Below are 15,620 nucleotides of genomic sequence, written 5' to 3'. Positions count from 1 at the left end.
TCTTAGATGATCAACAAATAAGCATTCACCAATTCTTTATGATATTCCACAAGAAGGACAGATCCAGTTCAACGAAGAACGGGATGCATGATAAAAAGAATGACAAATGTTTTTTTTTCCTTTAATTTATTTCTCATATTTAATGTACGACAGAAAGACATTGTAAATCATCGTAACAAAATTCACGTAAATCACCCGGTACTTTGGATCCAGATAATAGAAATTTATGAATTGTGACGGAGGCCACAGGCACCAGTCAATCTATGAATAATGTGAAAGAATGGGACCGCATAAAATCAAAATAATTTTCCAGCGTAACTTCGAAAACTTACCGCATAGATTTTTCCAAATTTTGCGACCGTTTCCTCGTTGCACTCCTTTGTGCTTTGATTATTTAGCCAACCAGCAGGATATAGAAATGCTAATATAATCACTGGAGACAGTATCACCTGATCCAATAGTATTTTCTTCGTCACATTTGCCACAGAAACAACCTTAATAGCCTTGTCCATCCAAGCATAAAAATAGTGATGCAACGGGCCTTGTATGCTTCCCACAATAAACATTTTTCCTATGAACATTTTTCAAATTGTATTGCGTTTATGCCGCGACCGACATAAATGTGTTCTGCCGTTAATTGAATTTTACCAGATCGCTTCCAGTCATATCGCTCCTTGAGCGTTCCCTTTTGGTATTCGAATTCCTGAACAAGTAAGTCACCAGCTATCATTAATAATCCAGAACTGATGGTATTTGTAGCTAGCAAATATTTTCCGAAGAAGACACTTCCTTCTGCCACTTTAGGGACAGGCTTTGGTATCACTGGTTTTGTACCAGCTGTTTGCAATACTTTTCGTAGAAGCGTGGTAAATATTTTCATTTTGTTTGGTGGAATAAGCAACTGGTGGTTTCTCTAAACTGTTGATGATTGTACACTGTACAGACTTAAGATTTGCAAGACGGTCTCAATTAATGAGCCGAACACATTATTGAAATGTAAAAATTAAACGACAGATGTGTATACTATCTGTATGCGCGAACATAAACTATTTCTCGTTACTGTGTACATTATTACAAATCTGCTAATGAATTACATTGTTTGCGATAAGATAATGTCAGGTGACCGATCTGTCTTGTTTTATATACCATCGTCAGTAGAAGACTTTTAGACATTTTATATCTAATATCGAAAATAAAAAGAAGAAAAATAATTCGGTTGGTAATAATGGCGCGAAATTATTGGATGATTCGAATTAAACAAGAATATCAGAGCGGTTTTAATAATATTGCTAAAAGGTATAAAAGCAAACGGAAAGCCAGTAGTGTTTGTGCTCCCTGAGGTGTAACGGGTTTTAAAATTTTCTTTCAATTTTACTGTTAAAATGATTTCCCATCACTAGTAATGGAAAAGTCACTTCCGCTGTGTGGCACCAACATACTCTTATGTATTACAGTTACATAATGTTTTAAAATAGAGTTGAGTATAATACAAAAAAAAGTCCAGTATTCATGATTTATTATGGATTTATCAAACATTTGAATGACGGTAGTTGATATACAATTGTCCTCTTTTTCGCGGACAAAATTTAACTGGTATACATAGACCATTAATACCACCAATCCTTGCATAACCTTCGATACAATAGCAAGCATCATTACAACGAATATTTACAATTGGGCACTCCTGACCATAATTTTCGCACGTAGTTTGACAAGCTGATCCACATTGGTACACTTCGTTAGGTCGAGTGCATTTTTTTGGACCAATTTGTCCTGGTCGGAATCAATTTAAATTAATTATTATTAAGTCACCCATACCACAGGAATCAACTTACCATTGACACCGAAGACAATCTGTGACAGTGTCACCACAAAGCAATAAAAAATCAAAGTTCTTCTCATTTTTAATGTTCTTTAACAGCAGTATCTATCAAGTTTACACGTAAAATGATCGGCTCGATTGTGTAATAGGGTGTGTCGATTTCAATTTTTAGAGATTCCGGATTCCGACCTACCGCGATTCACCATAAAAATGCCCCATTCTTGGGCCTTCCAACAGCGAAACCAAAAAATATTTTAATTTACCTATCGAAACTGTACGTTTGCTGGATGCGCTATTGAAATACCTACAAAATGAGCTATCACAACAATAGCTTGAAAAAAAATCACCCAAAAGAGATGACTTTTTCACTTATAAAATTCTTGAAAATTGCACCTCGATGAAACTTGGTGCTATACCAAAACCACGGTAAAACATTTTTTTTAACTTTTTTTAATTTTTGTATGTTCTAGTAGACCCTCCAGATGCCGTACAGAGTGAAAACTCTGCAAAAGCATCTGTAGAATTTTTTTGGTTCGGACCCACAATCGAAAATTTTAAAAAAATCAGTGGTGCAAGCTTATGTTGACTTCTAAAAAAAAAACTTTTTGCAGATTATTATTGCTAGTGCGATGGTGAAACGCGGTAGGTCGGAATCTCTAAAAATAAAAATTTAAATCGACACACCCTATTGTGTAATAGACGATTTTATTTGATAAGAAATATGCGTTAGTTGGCAAACGCGTACAGCTGTTAAAACAATGTACATAAAATATCATTCACGAAACAAGAACGTGTTATTTAGAATTAGGATGGTAATATATATTACACACTTGTCACGAAGAAGATGAGGCTTGCCGAGACTGATAGTGACAAGTGTGTACTCTATTTTATCACATAAGCGAAAACGAGACAACAACATAGACCTGAAGTGTAATTTTTGAATTAAACTTCTAGTTAAGTAATTTTGACATCCGAACACCGCGCGTATGTTATATAAATATTATGCACGTATGACAAAGCGGTCGAGGCTTGCCGAGACGGCTTGTCATACGTGCATATTCTTTTTTATCGCATAAGCGAAAACGAGACAACAAGATATGCGAATGACACTTTGACAATTTACAGAAATATAATGTTTGTTTATATATCCTAGGTGAATAATTTTTTCGGGGAATCACACCGCGCATGCGATAAAATTTTATATTTCTTCAGCCCACAAACAATACACACATAAAATACTCAATCATTGCGGCTGTCTCAAGGAGCTTACATTTGCCGACACAAATATTACAGACCTAATAGTGTTTTCAAAAATCCGTTATTTGAAAAACGGTTTATGGCAACACATGAGGTTTTGAACGGTAGATTCAAGTAAGTCTAATATTGTTTCACCCAATGGTTTCTCACGCCATTTTGAATCTAGTACTTCACAGTCTAAGAAACGCAAGCGGACGAACAATAATTATTATTGATCAAAGCTCAGGTCGAGGTGTGTTTTTTTTAGCAAATTCAACAAGTTGCAAGCGGGTTGTAGCGTTTCTTAGACTTTGAAGTACTTGATTTGACATTTTCATAGGAAACGCGCCCAATGTGAACAGTATTTACTACAACTGGTAGGAGTTGTGGGAAACGGTGATTAAATTCCAAATAATTGTTATTTGATTATAATCAAAATTTGGAGTTGAATTTCTTCTTGAGCTAGGGCTGACCTTTTCTTTGTTCTTCGTTCGATTTGTCTGAGGCCGAAAGGTATTGACCAATCCATCAGTTGTAATTCGTTAATCGTAATAACTCAATAGCCTCAATACGAACAACACACACTCCACGGAAATAGCGGCAGAGTCGAAATTTTGCTTGATTTTTGCAAGTGGTTCCAGGTGGTTCCCGTGGTCCAATCGAAAAGTGATGTATAGAAGTAGCCCCGTATTTTTGATAATGAACAAGTCGTCCATACATCATTTTGTCCAAAAACTTCAAATTTAGCCGATATAATTTTGGGTCATTTTGACTCTGCCGCCATTATCCGTAGAGTGTGTGTTGTTCGTATTGAGGCTATTTAGTATTAACAATGAAACCACATTCTCGCTTAACTTCTATTAGGTCTCATACTTTATATAAGACAGACAAATGTTATACACTATGGTCACGAAATTCACATAAATCACACGAAATTTCGGATCAATATAGTAAAAATTTAAAAATTGTGCTGGAGGCCAAACGCACCAGTCCATCTGCGTTAAAAGGATTTTTATTTATATAAGTAAAAAAACCTGACAATCATAGAATAAAGTTGCACATACCGCATAAGTCTTTGTAATTTTATCCTTTAATTCACTGTTAATCGTCCCCGTACTCTGTCCTTCAAGCCATCCGGCGGGATAGAAAAACGCTAGTATGGTGATTGGTGACATAATGGTTTGATCGAGAATAATTTTCTTTGTTACATTCGGTAAAGTAACCACTTTTATCGTTTTGTCCAACCAACCATAGAAGTAATGGAGCAACGGTCCTCTTACTGCTCCAACAATAAACATGTTCCCTTTCGAATTGATAAAAATTGTCAGGTTGCATTTATAAATGAGAAAGCTTTCGCACACTCGTCATACCTGATCGTTTCCAGTTGTATCGCTCGGTTAAGGTACCTGTTCGAAATTCAATTTCCTGCGAAATTAAATCGCCAACAACCATAAGCAAACCCGAACTCAATGTATTGGTAGCTAACAGATATTTGCCAAACAATAAATTTGTCATTTTATCGACATTGTTTCGTTGTTTCAACGAAAAGGATCGGCTCGAATAGCATTTGGTAATCGTTTTTTGCAAGAAGTTCATTTTAAGTACAAAAACTGACTGACTAACACAACCTCCAGTGTGACGAGTTTAACATTTAGTTTTTTTTTCTTTCTTGAATATAAAAGGGTCAAGAGTCAATGTTGATAAAAATACAAGTCCAGTGGGCCATTTAGTGTCAGTTTTTAGAATTGAATGCTGGATGAATGTCTCCTGTTGTGAATATAAATATTTCTATAAATGTTTTGTCGATCAGTCAATACTTTCGACCGATCGATAAAACATTGTCCTTTACTACAGAAATATTTATATTCACAAGAGGAAACATTCATTCGGAGCATTGACTGATCGACAAAACATTGGTAACTCAAAACGTTACCAAGTTAAATTCCTTCAAGAATTCAATATTAACAGAAGAAGTGTTAAATTTGATCAATCGCCACCAATTAGTCGGTTCGTGATATTTGGTCATATTTTAATACTTGGTTAACATGCTAGATTAGTTTAAGTATCTTGTGATTTGGTGATGTGAAAATAAACGAGGAAAAGGTAAGACTTCTTTAGTTTTTAATCTTACCCAACCAAAGATGCTCAAAGTAGGATTTTTAATGTTGTATCTTCATCTTCGAAATCCAGCATAGATTTCCGACACCGGACATCCTATCAATAGTTATAAATTTTTGTACGGGAGAAAAGCAATGCAACGAATTTGAGTGTTTCAAAAAATGATGTTTGTATACGTTTCGGATGTGGCAATGACATAATATTTATTGTTTTATTCAAAAATTCAACATTATTCTCGAATTTGTGGTCTCCTCTTAAATTTAGTACAAATCATCTGTCTTAGATTACCTTACACACAAGTAAAAATTTAATTAGCTGTTTCACACGCATCAACCCAGTCATTGTAGACATCGATTGGCTCCGATAGGAAATTGATTGCCGTCTGAAATTCCTCCAAACAGACCCGGCACGTTATCCGCGCCGAATTTCGACTTTTGTCCCTGCAAATTGGAATTGAATTAGTGAGCTTTCTGGTTTAGGCATCATTCACGGTTAAAAAATAAATTTTGTTCACAAACATTTTCACTTCGCACGATTTTTCATGGTTGCAGAAAGGACAATTAAATTGAACGTCTAAAGGCTGAATAGCTTTCCGTTTCGGTGGAGGCTTATTTTTCGCTTTGCGTCGTCCCATTTTACAATTATTCCGTGCTGGTACGAAGAGACTTTTAGTGGGACAGTTTTCTTTGAATAGTTTTCATTCACAGAACAAGAAAATTGTCTGAACCGATATTTTTCGTTGAATAATTGATGAGATCGAATTATTTATTTACTTTTTCCTGTTCGTTTTGGTTCTCGACTTTTTTTTGATCTTTTCGCGTCATGAACTGTCAAAACAGGAGAGAAATGAAAGCGTTTACCGGCCTCATTTCGAATCTAGTCGAAAAATTAGACGAACTATTCGAACACTTTTTTGTTGTGATAGTTTGCCGGTTTTGTTGCTTACCCTGCTTACCGTAGATCCACACAGCGACGTATGTATCGAATTTTTTTTTGTTTTGTTTCAAATATGACATTTAGAACAAAAAAAAATTGATACGTACGTCACTGTGTGTAAGGCCAGTTAGAAACATAGTTTATGCTTGGATAGTTGGGGTGACATCATCTTTCTGATTGATAAAATTCTGCTTGTCATCTTTGTTAAGTAATTGAAATACTAGAACTACAATGGGCAAATTAGAACTGGGATACTGGGTAAGAACCAATCGTGAATTACTTCCACTGCGACTTAAGCTAATTGTCCACCTTCCTATTTCGTAATATTGCAGAACATCCATGGACTGGCAAGTCCAATACGTTTTCTTTTAGAAATTGCCGGTGTTGATTTTGACGACAAATTGTATACGATTGCTGACCAAGAGTCATGGGCCGCAAAGAAGGACTCGCTTGGATTGTGAGTTTCGTGTTAATTTACCGCGATCAACTTTAACATGAGCGTGTTTCTAATCCTTCCAGTACATATCCAAACCTTCCATACATCATTGATGGAGACGTAAAGATGTCTGAACATCTACCGATAATGCGGTACATTTCACGAAAACACGGATTGGCTCCAACAACGGAAGATGAGATAATCATCAGCGATCAAACCGAATCATTTGTATTTGACATCCGTTTCCGGTTCTACATGGTAGCCTATTCACCGGCTGAGATTTTCGACGACAAGAAAGCCGAATGGTTGACGGTGGCCTACAAGAAGTTTTCTTATTTGAACAATTTACTCGAAAAGAACGAATATGTGATCGGCAGTCGACTAACTTATGTTGATGTCTATCTGTACGATTTTCTACTGTTGATCAGATCATTCGAACCCGAGCTGATTACAAAGAATGCGAATCTGGCCCGTTTCATTGAGACAGTCAACAAGCATCCCAAGGTAGCTGCGTATGTAGCTTCTGACCGATTCAAGAAGATGTCATTCTGTGCTCCATTTTCTACATGGAATGCTGAAATGTAAAAGGGTAACGTGATCGGCACTCTATGAAAATCTATTTTAACTGTACGACTCTGTACTCTATCCCATATCGACACCTGTGACTTCCATTCAATAAAATTGATCTATTAAACTGTTAAGAATCTTTCCTTCTTTTTATAATCTCCAATAGTCGAACTAAGAAGTGGTACACGGTATTGGACGGAATGATGTTATGCACATGTTTCATTTGCTTACAAAATTGAAAAGATTTAGAAGCTTTCAAGCGACAGCAGCAGATGTAATTTCTATAACGAGATTTGTTCGTAGTGTCCAAAAGGTCAGTGGATGCAGGCTTGAATTCTCAAGCTTGGCAAGTCACAAAAATTCTAATCTGTACTGTAGTGAACTTCCCGCTAACCATTTGCAAAACAAGATCAAGATGCATGCATAACCGAAATCACTGATTAGTCGTTTAGTTCTTGTGCTAGTAAGCTCCATTCATCAGCGCCAAGGGAGTCCTATAGACTGTTATGATCAGAGTGAGAAAACCGAAGACTAGTTATTATAACTTGCCTTGGGGTACTTGTCAAAGTATTTGCTTCTCTATCAACGTGGTACGTTGAGAGCGAGAGGACAGAAGACCAGTTTATTTTAACTTGCCTTGGGGTACTTGTCAAAATATCTTCTTCTCTTTCATCATAACACTCTATACGGTTTGATGGCTTTACGCGGTTTGGTTTTTAAAAGTCATTTCATTTGAATCCATCAAACGCACTCTTTTCATACTACTTTGAATGAGCGAATCATCTGTCACGTCATTCATGTTATGTGTAGTCAATAAAAACCAAAATAAAACATTTCTGCAACATGTCCAACAGTATTTGTACCGAAATTGAAAATGATGGTAATTCAAACCTGACAATTGTTTCACCTAATTACCCGACTAATTTCAAAATGCCTTCTGAATTCTATCCCAGAATTCTATCAACATTTCCTCTCCGACAACGCCAACATCGAAACGAGCAACATAAAAAACTCCTCGGTTTCGTTCAACGAGCAAATTAACCGTCTACAAATTGGCATCGATAAATTGCATTCAGAACTACATTCCCAAGTACGTCAACAGCACGGTGCATTACTGTCACAGGCCAGTCAGGCTGGAAAATTGAATTATGCATTGAATGCTGTCAACGAACAAATTCAAGGGCTGCAAAAGGGAGCCGAAAAATTGAAGTCCCAAGTCGATGTTCCATATTCGTTGCTAGAGAATCAAACCAAAGTGCTGGAGAGGTAAGTTTAAGATCGATAATTATGACAGCTTGGGCAGCAGATATTCAAAGTGTTAGGTGTTTTGTTTGTTGAATGTCTCATAAAATTGACCGTTTCTACCACTTTTACTGTCTTATCTCAAGTTGATTTGTTGTTTATTGCCTAATTTGACAGCTCACGTTGAAGTTGACACATAGAACACTTCCACCCAATTTTCCATTCAAAATTTTGTCCTGAATTATAACGGGAATAGCCCCCGAAATTCTAAACTGAAAAGACGTTTCATTGTGCAGTAGCAATGAAACCAAAATTCTAGACGTTCTAGCTTATTTAGCTTGTCATACAATGTCATGCTTAAACAATATATCCGTCTGAAATATGCAGGTCGTTGACCTACAACATCATTTTTTCAAACGCTTTCCTTTAAAAAACGTTTAATTCAAAGCTAACTGTTCAGATTGCACGAGACATCTCACAATTTACGCCAAATTGGTCGTTTTCTGCAACTGCACCGTAAATTGCAATCGACTAAGTCATCGTCGTCGCAGGCTACCTTGCTGTTTGAATTGGAGCCGTTGGTCGAAAATGCAGATCTGAATCGAATCGATTTCATTCGAAACGAAATGGCTCAGGTGATGACGGCCAGGCAACGGTTAAACAATTTCGCCAATTCCGAGTTAATAAACGGACTGAAGAATGGCAATGAAACTCAGGTCGTTGAAAGTTTGCAGGTTTGAAAATGAAATTGTACGAACACCGTGCGACGCATTAATCAAAACAAAATATTTAACTTTGTCCGGCCAGATATTCTGCAATTTAAACACTCTGTCCAAATGCATTTCGAACACATTGACCACATTCGTGAATGACATTAAACATTCGATAAAGGAATGCTTTGCTGGCACTGATGTTGCATCCAGTCTGGGCTCGAAAAAACCGGTTAAAGACGTAAAGGATAGCAAAGTGGCACCGCGAGGTCCGGGAAAGACTCCAACGCTAACGACTTCACAAAATTTTCGGTCCAAACTGTGGGCGGCATTGGAATGGTTATTCGATGAAGAAATATTCGGCTATTGCAATCAGGTAAGTCATTGATGGGCGGAGTGTTGTTCGTTGTTCGTTGAAAAAGAAACGACGCAATTGAAATTCGATTGCAGATCATTTCCCTTCAAAAGTGCTTTGCCAACATTCAAACCAATGAACTGATTGTACACCACGAAACCGACATCAAAAAGAGTTTCTGGAAAAATTTGGAAGATTTACTGAAATCGTCATTCAGTGACTGTCCCACTCATATTGGTCAGTGCTTGCAACAAGATCTGCCGAAACTGTTAGCTTTTGCCAGAGGATTAGAGGTGAAATTTGGAACGCAATTTTTGTTCAGGTATTCGTTGGAAGTGGCTTCCCGATGCATGGATTTCAACTCGTTAATTTTTTTCGTTACAGCGACTCAGTTTTCGAGTCTTTGGAAACAGGTTATTTGGAGAAGTGTGCTATCAATTTGAAAGCTCCAATGGCTGGAACTGATTGTCCAACTCAGGTGGGTTTTTTTTTTTGGTATCAAAAAAGCGCTGAAGGATATTCGCAGCTCCTTCGAATAGTAACTCCGACTAGTTTTCGAAGTAGCAAATTTTTGCGATTTTTTGGGATTTATGGTCTAATCGAAGTCTAAAATGGGGGCCACTGTTCCCTGGGGAATCAAAAAATCTTCCATATCCGAGTAAATCCCAAAATAAATCCCTATAAATCTCAATAAATCTGATAAATCTTGAAGAGTGCGGGACCCCTCGAGTAACTCATGGTTAGCTTTTTGAAGGCCCTGCGATTTGTATCTCTTAAGCATTAGATTGCCGGCGAAATCGCGATTGATTTTCTTTTTGATCAGTCTTACTGCAAACAATGTCTCTTCGGTATTATTGATAAACGCTAATATAGTTCTCAAGCGACACTTATCGCACGCGGCTGCAAAAAGCATCGGCCTGATAAACAATTGATTGAATGATCCGGAACATGTGAAACGTAAACTCTCTTGCTTCTATCTAATAGAAAATACGATTTTGATAACTTGATGCCCTCAATATCTTTGTTTCGCGATATTTTGATCCGCCTAAAAGTCGACGAGTATCTAAATATAGTCAGATGTTCCGGATAAACCTTTTAAAAATGTCTCGATGTTTCCACTCAATGAACCTATTGAGAATTTGCTACGAAATGTTTTAAAGCCCCACATAACAGAAAATTCGGGCCTCCAGTGGTTCAGCAAATCGTAAATCTTTTTGAAGGATACCAAATAAGCGAAGGCATGTTTCCTTGCTGGTTTAGTCGATATTTGATATCGTGGGAAATATATATATATTGAAGCTGCATGAGAACGCAACGTTTCCGACCTTTCCCACAGTATAATATCGTAAAACAAAACCATGCTTAAGATCAAAAGAAACGCGAAAACGGTGTCCCACCCACACACACCCACACGTTTTTCTGCGATTCATTTATCGATCATATTTGAGGGTATACTAGTTATGTCCATTATTGACGGACCCTTCGAGCTGGGACTATAATTAGTCCGCAAATATCGATTGACTTTGGCCATGTGTATAATTGATACCGTTTTTCGTATATGGAATGTATGGATCGATTTTGCATCATACTTTAATGTGAACGGTGTATGTTGATCCGCTTCTTTTCGGTTTAGACATTTTTGCTGAATGGTGGGTGTGTTTATTGAAACATGATTTATTCTATTTGATTAAATGCGTTCTCTTGTTGTAAACTGTCGCTAATCATTCGGTCAACAGATTCTTGGTTTAGTTGCAGCCCAAATGATTTTAAATACTCAAAGAATAGCTGTGCGCCGCAGATTGGTGTGAGGTTAACTACTCTTTCATTGAAACAGTTTTCGACTAAGCTTGCACAGACCAATTTTAAATCAAGAGCTGACCTATGATCTTTGCCAATTGCGAATAAACAGCAGTTGTTCCAGTCGATTTGGTAATTTTTTGCGTTATCGCATGTGTCCAGGACGGACAGCCAGCCAGTTTATTCGGCGCTATTTCACATTCGATGGAAAATGGATTTTTCGTTATTTTTCAGGCAATAACTACTCATGATACCTCTAATAGGTTAATTAATCATTTGAAAGAAAAAAAAATCAATTTTCCATCAATCGAATTGGACCGCCAAATAAACCTACCTTCAAGGGTCGGTTTATTCGGCGCTGATGTACATTTCAATCACATGCCTGTTATTATCATTATACCCAAACAAACATTGGATAAACTGTCGCTTTCCGCGAACATTCTTTCGTAATTTTTGCACATTCAGCAACTGTTTTTGGTTGTCATAAGGTTATTACCTCCACAAATAGACAAATCGAATGGAAACATACTGGCACGCTACTGATTCGACCATACAGAGGCATTTTAAATGTTTCGTATAGGCAGCACCAGCACCATACAGTCGTTATACCGATATCTAGCAAAACATTTTGTGAATACAAATATATAAAATTTTGAAAATGCTGACTATGGAAAAAGAAACACCGTTTCCTTCGGTTGATATCCGATTCTAAACTCATTCATAGTTCTACTACCTACTATATCAAGTCAAAAAAATTTATTGCGTGAAATTCTTTGAATTTTTCTTCTCGTTCTTTTTTCTTCCTTCTTCATTTGATTTCTTTTTCGTGACCATGTATCCGTTCTTTAACGTATTTTTGACTAAGGATATTACTCTGATTCAATACGATGTGTACGAATTTATCATCGAGGGTACCGTCTACTATCCCTCGTCGAACAATGTGTCTATTTAAACAAACCGGGCATCCTTTTAACATTATTTAAAACATTTTTCGTTTCTTTTGATTGTAATTAAACCACACGTTCTTTGTGCAACAGGACGCTGTTGACAATTTGATCAGAGTTGCGTCGAATGAACTCAGTGCGGCTATGGTGGACAATCGTTTGTGTTTGATGGTGGCTGGTGTTTTCAATGCATGCAACACAGACTTTCTCACGAAAATTGAGGCACATGTAAAACTTGGCACGGACACGGTGGTTGTTGTTGGTAATTAAAGTTTTCTTTTTTAATTTTTTTTTTTGGGAATAAGGTTCATTCACAAAGTCCGTACGCTCATTAGGTGGAAGGGGGAGTCAGAAGAAAGAGTGCTCTTCATAAATTTTCAAAAATCTTTTCGTACATTTTTGTGTGCGATTCGGGGAGAGTCTAAAATTCGTAATTTTTTTGTGAGTGCACTCACGGACTGACCATACTGTAAATTTGGCAAAATTCGGAAAGTTGGGTTTAGCCAGTACGGCCCTGTGTGAATGGAAGAATCTTACAAATTTTCATTTCGATGAGTGTGGTGGTTACAGCCCAAATCCGAAAGGGATTCACACTCGTCAAAATCAAAATTTGGAATCACGGACGTACTGTGTCTTACGTGATTAAGCAATGTAAATGCACATTTCTATGAGCAATGCTTCATTTACATTGATATAGTAAAGTGTGGTTGTGGTTTAGTTCAATATTTTTGATAGAAAAACCCCACAGTTCCACAGAACTATAATATCCTTTGACCATAGATTCCATCTAACAAATGCCCGGAAATGATCACGAAATGTTTATCATTTTCTAGATATTCCTAACGCTTCCCAGCTTCAGAACACCTCACTGGCTAACATAGTCTATCTCCACAATGACGCCGTCCGCAAAATGATACAAAGTTTGGGTACGAATTTCGTTAATACATCGGCTGCGGAAAAGATCACCGACGATCTAACAAAGGGCAAAAATCTTATTCTGGCAATTATGCAGCAATTGATTGGTAAAATCAAATTTCGTTAAGATCCGAATGCAACGTGTGGTATAACAGCGTCGAAATTTTTTTTCCCCCATAGAATCAATGCACTCGGCTGTGAATATAATTCTGTTGAGTATGCATCGTGAGCCAGGACTGAACAGTGAAAGGCCAATTAGTGCTGGTCCATCATTGTACATGAAAGAATTGCACGACTTCCTGTTACGAACATGGAATCTTCATATTTCACCATTTGCTGACAAACAGAGTGTTGACAACTGTGGCAAAGAGTTGGCTGGACACTGCATTGAACTATTCGCACGGAATGTGGCCATCATTCGGCCGATTTCTGTAGCTGGACGAAATCGTCTAAAGAACGATTGTTTCCACTTGGAAGCCGCTATCAAACCAATGATAAGTGATCCGTCGACATTGGGAAAACCTTATCGGTATGTCCTCAGTTCGGTACACATATCATTTGCCTAACATATTTCCTCTCCCAAGGCTCCTACGGGCTTTGTCCAGTGTTCTTGTTCTATCACCGGAGGAATTATCGAATCAGCCAATCGAATCCGGTTCGCCAATATCGCCGTACATCGTTCTGTATTTGCTATTCGGCTACGCGGACAGTGATTTACAGAGTCCGCACACGTCCGCTGGTTGGACAAATGAAAAATTATTGCAGTGGTTAGACGGACACACGTCTGATAAAGAAAGGTGAGAGAAGTGTGATGGGAATGTGAAATGAGGAACCGAAAATGAGGCAAGAAAAATCAATCTTAATTACAGATTGGAGCTGGTTTCTGGAGCACTACAGAAATATCGTACAATTGTTCGACAGAAAAGCATCGCACAATATGATCCCGTGTATCCCATAATATCAAATTTTCTGGAAAAATTCTATCGAACGATTGCATCGTGAATGATTTTAGAAATAGAAATAATTTTGAGACAATTGTGATTTGATTCCTATTGTTTTGTGAATAAAGGCGAGTAAACGAAATTCATTTGTAAATGGATTTGGATTCATTTTAGAAAATGGCAGGTGAATTCAACTTTTATTTCCATTGAAACCGCTAAAAATGTCTGATTTTTCACAAAAGATGCGAAGCTGAATTCATTTATATTTCTCCATTTGCTTTGTCTGTGGGTTCTCGAGCTCACTACATATATAGTCAGTTTCAGACATTACCTTTCTTTTTAAATGGATGAATTGTTGACTGACAGATTAAGTTCAAAAATGAGACAAATCGGCATTTGTGAATGTATGTTTACAGTAATTTCATTTGTTAAATTGTTTTTATTTTTATACCAGGGGCCTGCCGCCCCCTGGACCCCCGCGCTTTTCGGCACTTTGGTGTTTCTACAGCAAATTTTGTTGATAACTCAACAGTTTAATTAAAATTATGTTTTGTTTCGGACCGAAAATACAAATCTTCCGCAGTATTTGGCATAAAAAATAGTATGCATCACTCGGGGCAAAAGTAAAAAAATTCAAATCGTGTGATTGCCGCCCTTGCCTGCGGCGCGGGCTGCAAACTTCACACGTTTGAATTTTTTTACTTTCGCCCCTTGTTATGCAAAATACTATTGTTTGTATTCGACTTTCCAAGATATTGTCAATACATCTCAAATGATTTCTGTAAACTTGTTTCCCTGTAGAAACGAACGCTATAATTCCATAATTGCACCAAATGACACGAAATTAAATTTTTTAAAGATTTTTGGTTCATTCTGCTTCGAAGTAAGGTGAAATCACCTCGACCCAAACGTTGCCAAAATTAAATTTTTTTCATATAAAAACTGAAGATCGGTGTCATTCGAAAGCTACAGCATATGACTTCACGAGAAAAATAACTTTGGCTAGATCAGGTTAGCTGGGTGAGTGAAGTAGGTGAAATCAGCTTTCCAGTGGTAATAAGTGTCATCCTCGAATTTTGACTCGTCGAGGTTATCTCGAAAAATTTTGTAACCATTTTTTTAAACGGTTTTGAGTTAAAGCAACATTTTCTGTGGGGCAACAACCACCAATTTCGAAAAAAAATATTTCTGGCTATTAATGACCCCTGAAAAATATCACTTTTATCTCCCACAAATGTTGGGCTACCAACCTCATATTGCGCGTCTTGACCATAGCTTTCAGGGAAAAAGAAAGTTTACAGAAATCAGTTTACATTTGGTGAAAACATTTCGAAAAGTCACAAACGTGTAACGCCGACTTCTTCGATCACACAAGTCACACTTCGCAGGCTAAAAATTCCAATTCTTGTTGGCATGAAAGCACTTAATCCTGAGTATTAGAAAATTTATAGACTGATTTGTTACCGCAAAACATAGCCAACACAGCTCACTTTATGCCTCAGAAATGACGAAATTTGTAACCCTGGAGTTACCCATGTATATACGATGTGATGATGAATTGTTACTGATTATTCAGGAAAATCTTGTTTCCCTTCGACGAG

The 15,620-nt window shown here is 37.2% G+C and overlaps 5 protein-coding genes across 5 annotated transcripts; 2 read left to right on the top strand and 3 right to left on the bottom strand.

Annotated features, from left to right (window-relative positions):
* Window positions 1-107: 107 nt before the first annotated feature.
* On the bottom strand, window positions 108-1,169 carry LOC119070582 (mpv17-like protein 2). Its single transcript, XM_037174990.1, has 3 exons — window positions 649-1,169; window positions 333-571; window positions 108-261 (listed from the first exon to the last, which is right to left on the bottom strand). The coding sequence occupies exons 1-3, from the start codon at window positions 878-880 to the stop codon at window positions 127-129; spliced, it is 606 nt and encodes a 201-aa protein (XP_037030885.1). The 5' UTR covers window positions 881-1,169; the 3' UTR covers window positions 108-126.
* Window positions 1,170-3,567: 2,398 nt separating this feature from the next.
* LOC119070583 (mpv17-like protein 2) lies at window positions 3,568-4,702 on the bottom strand. Its single transcript, XM_037174991.1, has 4 exons — window positions 4,429-4,702; window positions 4,123-4,361; window positions 3,890-4,053; window positions 3,568-3,622 (listed from the first exon to the last, which is right to left on the bottom strand). Exons 1-3 carry the CDS (start codon window positions 4,652-4,654, stop codon window positions 3,919-3,921), a joined length of 600 nt encoding a protein of 199 aa, XP_037030886.1. The 5' UTR covers window positions 4,655-4,702; the 3' UTR covers window positions 3,568-3,622; window positions 3,890-3,918.
* A 658-nt stretch (window positions 4,703-5,360) lies between these two features.
* On the bottom strand, window positions 5,361-6,019 carry LOC119070585 (transcription elongation factor 1 homolog). Its single transcript, XM_037174996.1, has 2 exons — window positions 5,695-6,019; window positions 5,361-5,616 (listed from the first exon to the last, which is right to left on the bottom strand). Exons 1-2 carry the CDS (start codon window positions 5,808-5,810, stop codon window positions 5,484-5,486), a joined length of 249 nt encoding a protein of 82 aa, XP_037030891.1. The 5' UTR covers window positions 5,811-6,019; the 3' UTR covers window positions 5,361-5,483.
* Window positions 6,020-6,198: 179 nt separating this feature from the next.
* On the top strand, window positions 6,199-7,246 carry LOC119070581 (glutathione S-transferase B-like). The gene is made up of 3 exons (XM_037174989.1): window positions 6,199-6,370; window positions 6,445-6,569; window positions 6,632-7,246. Exons 1-3 carry the CDS (start codon window positions 6,344-6,346, stop codon window positions 7,131-7,133), a joined length of 654 nt encoding a protein of 217 aa, XP_037030884.1. The 5' UTR covers window positions 6,199-6,343; the 3' UTR covers window positions 7,134-7,246.
* Window positions 7,247-7,862: 616 nt separating this feature from the next.
* LOC119070577 (conserved oligomeric Golgi complex subunit 5) lies at window positions 7,863-14,163 on the top strand. Its single transcript, XM_037174984.1, has 11 exons — window positions 7,863-7,995; window positions 8,069-8,381; window positions 8,818-9,091; window positions 9,165-9,443; window positions 9,518-9,744; window positions 9,807-9,900; window positions 12,257-12,425; window positions 12,997-13,185; window positions 13,259-13,607; window positions 13,663-13,875; window positions 13,948-14,163. Exons 1-11 carry the CDS (start codon window positions 7,959-7,961, stop codon window positions 14,078-14,080), a joined length of 2,277 nt encoding a protein of 758 aa, XP_037030879.1. The 5' UTR covers window positions 7,863-7,958; the 3' UTR covers window positions 14,081-14,163.
* Window positions 14,164-15,620: the final 1,457 nt, after the last annotated feature.

This window comes from Bradysia coprophila (assembly GCF_014529535.1).
Source record: "Bradysia coprophila strain Holo2 chromosome X unlocalized genomic scaffold, BU_Bcop_v1 contig_98, whole genome shotgun sequence".
In the NCBI taxonomy this organism is placed as follows: Eukaryota; Metazoa; Arthropoda; class Insecta; order Diptera; family Sciaridae; genus Bradysia; species Bradysia coprophila.
The sequence above is the reverse complement of the archived record's forward strand: the minus strand, read 5'-3'. Positions and strand labels throughout refer to the sequence as shown.

Coding starts and splice junctions, on each gene's coding strand:
- LOC119070582 (XM_037174990.1), bottom strand. CDS start 880: ATGAAAATATTTACCACGCTTCTACGAAAAGTATTGCAAACAGCTGGT. Junction 572..648: donor ATATGACTGGAAGCGATCTG/GTAAAATTCAAT, acceptor AAATGTTCATAG/GAAAAATGTTTATTGTGGGA. Junction 262..332: donor AATTTGGAAAAATCTATGCG/GTAAGTTTTCGA, acceptor CATTATTCATAG/ATTGACTGGTGCCTGTGGCC.
- LOC119070583 (XM_037174991.1), bottom strand. CDS start 4,654: ATGAACTTCTTGCAAAAAACGATTACCAAATGCTATTCGAGCCGATCC. Junction 4,362..4,428: donor ATACAACTGGAAACGATCAG/GTATGACGAGTG, acceptor TCAATTCGAAAG/GGAACATGTTTATTGTTGGA. Junction 4,054..4,122: donor AAATTACAAAGACTTATGCG/GTATGTGCAACT, acceptor CTTTTAACGCAG/ATGGACTGGTGCGTTTGGCC.
- LOC119070585 (XM_037174996.1), bottom strand. CDS start 5,810: ATGGGACGACGCAAAGCGAAAAATAAGCCTCCACCGAAACGGAAAGCT. Junction 5,617..5,694: donor AAATCGTGCGAAGTGAAAAT/GTTTGTGAACAA, acceptor TCCAATTTGCAG/GGACAAAAGTCGAAATTCGG.
- LOC119070581 (XM_037174989.1), top strand. CDS start 6,344: ATGGGCAAATTAGAACTGGGATACTGG. Junction 6,371..6,444: donor AATTAGAACTGGGATACTGG/GTAAGAACCAAT, acceptor GTAATATTGCAG/AACATCCATGGACTGGCAAG. Junction 6,570..6,631: donor AAGAAGGACTCGCTTGGATT/GTGAGTTTCGTG, acceptor TAATCCTTCCAG/TACATATCCAAACCTTCCAT.
- LOC119070577 (XM_037174984.1), top strand. CDS start 7,959: ATGTCCAACAGTATTTGTACCGAAATTGAAAATGATG. Junction 8,382..8,817: donor CAAACCAAAGTGCTGGAGAG/GTAAGTTTAAGA, acceptor CTAACTGTTCAG/ATTGCACGAGACATCTCACA. Junction 9,444..9,517: donor TATTCGGCTATTGCAATCAG/GTAAGTCATTGA, acceptor ATTCGATTGCAG/ATCATTTCCCTTCAAAAGTG.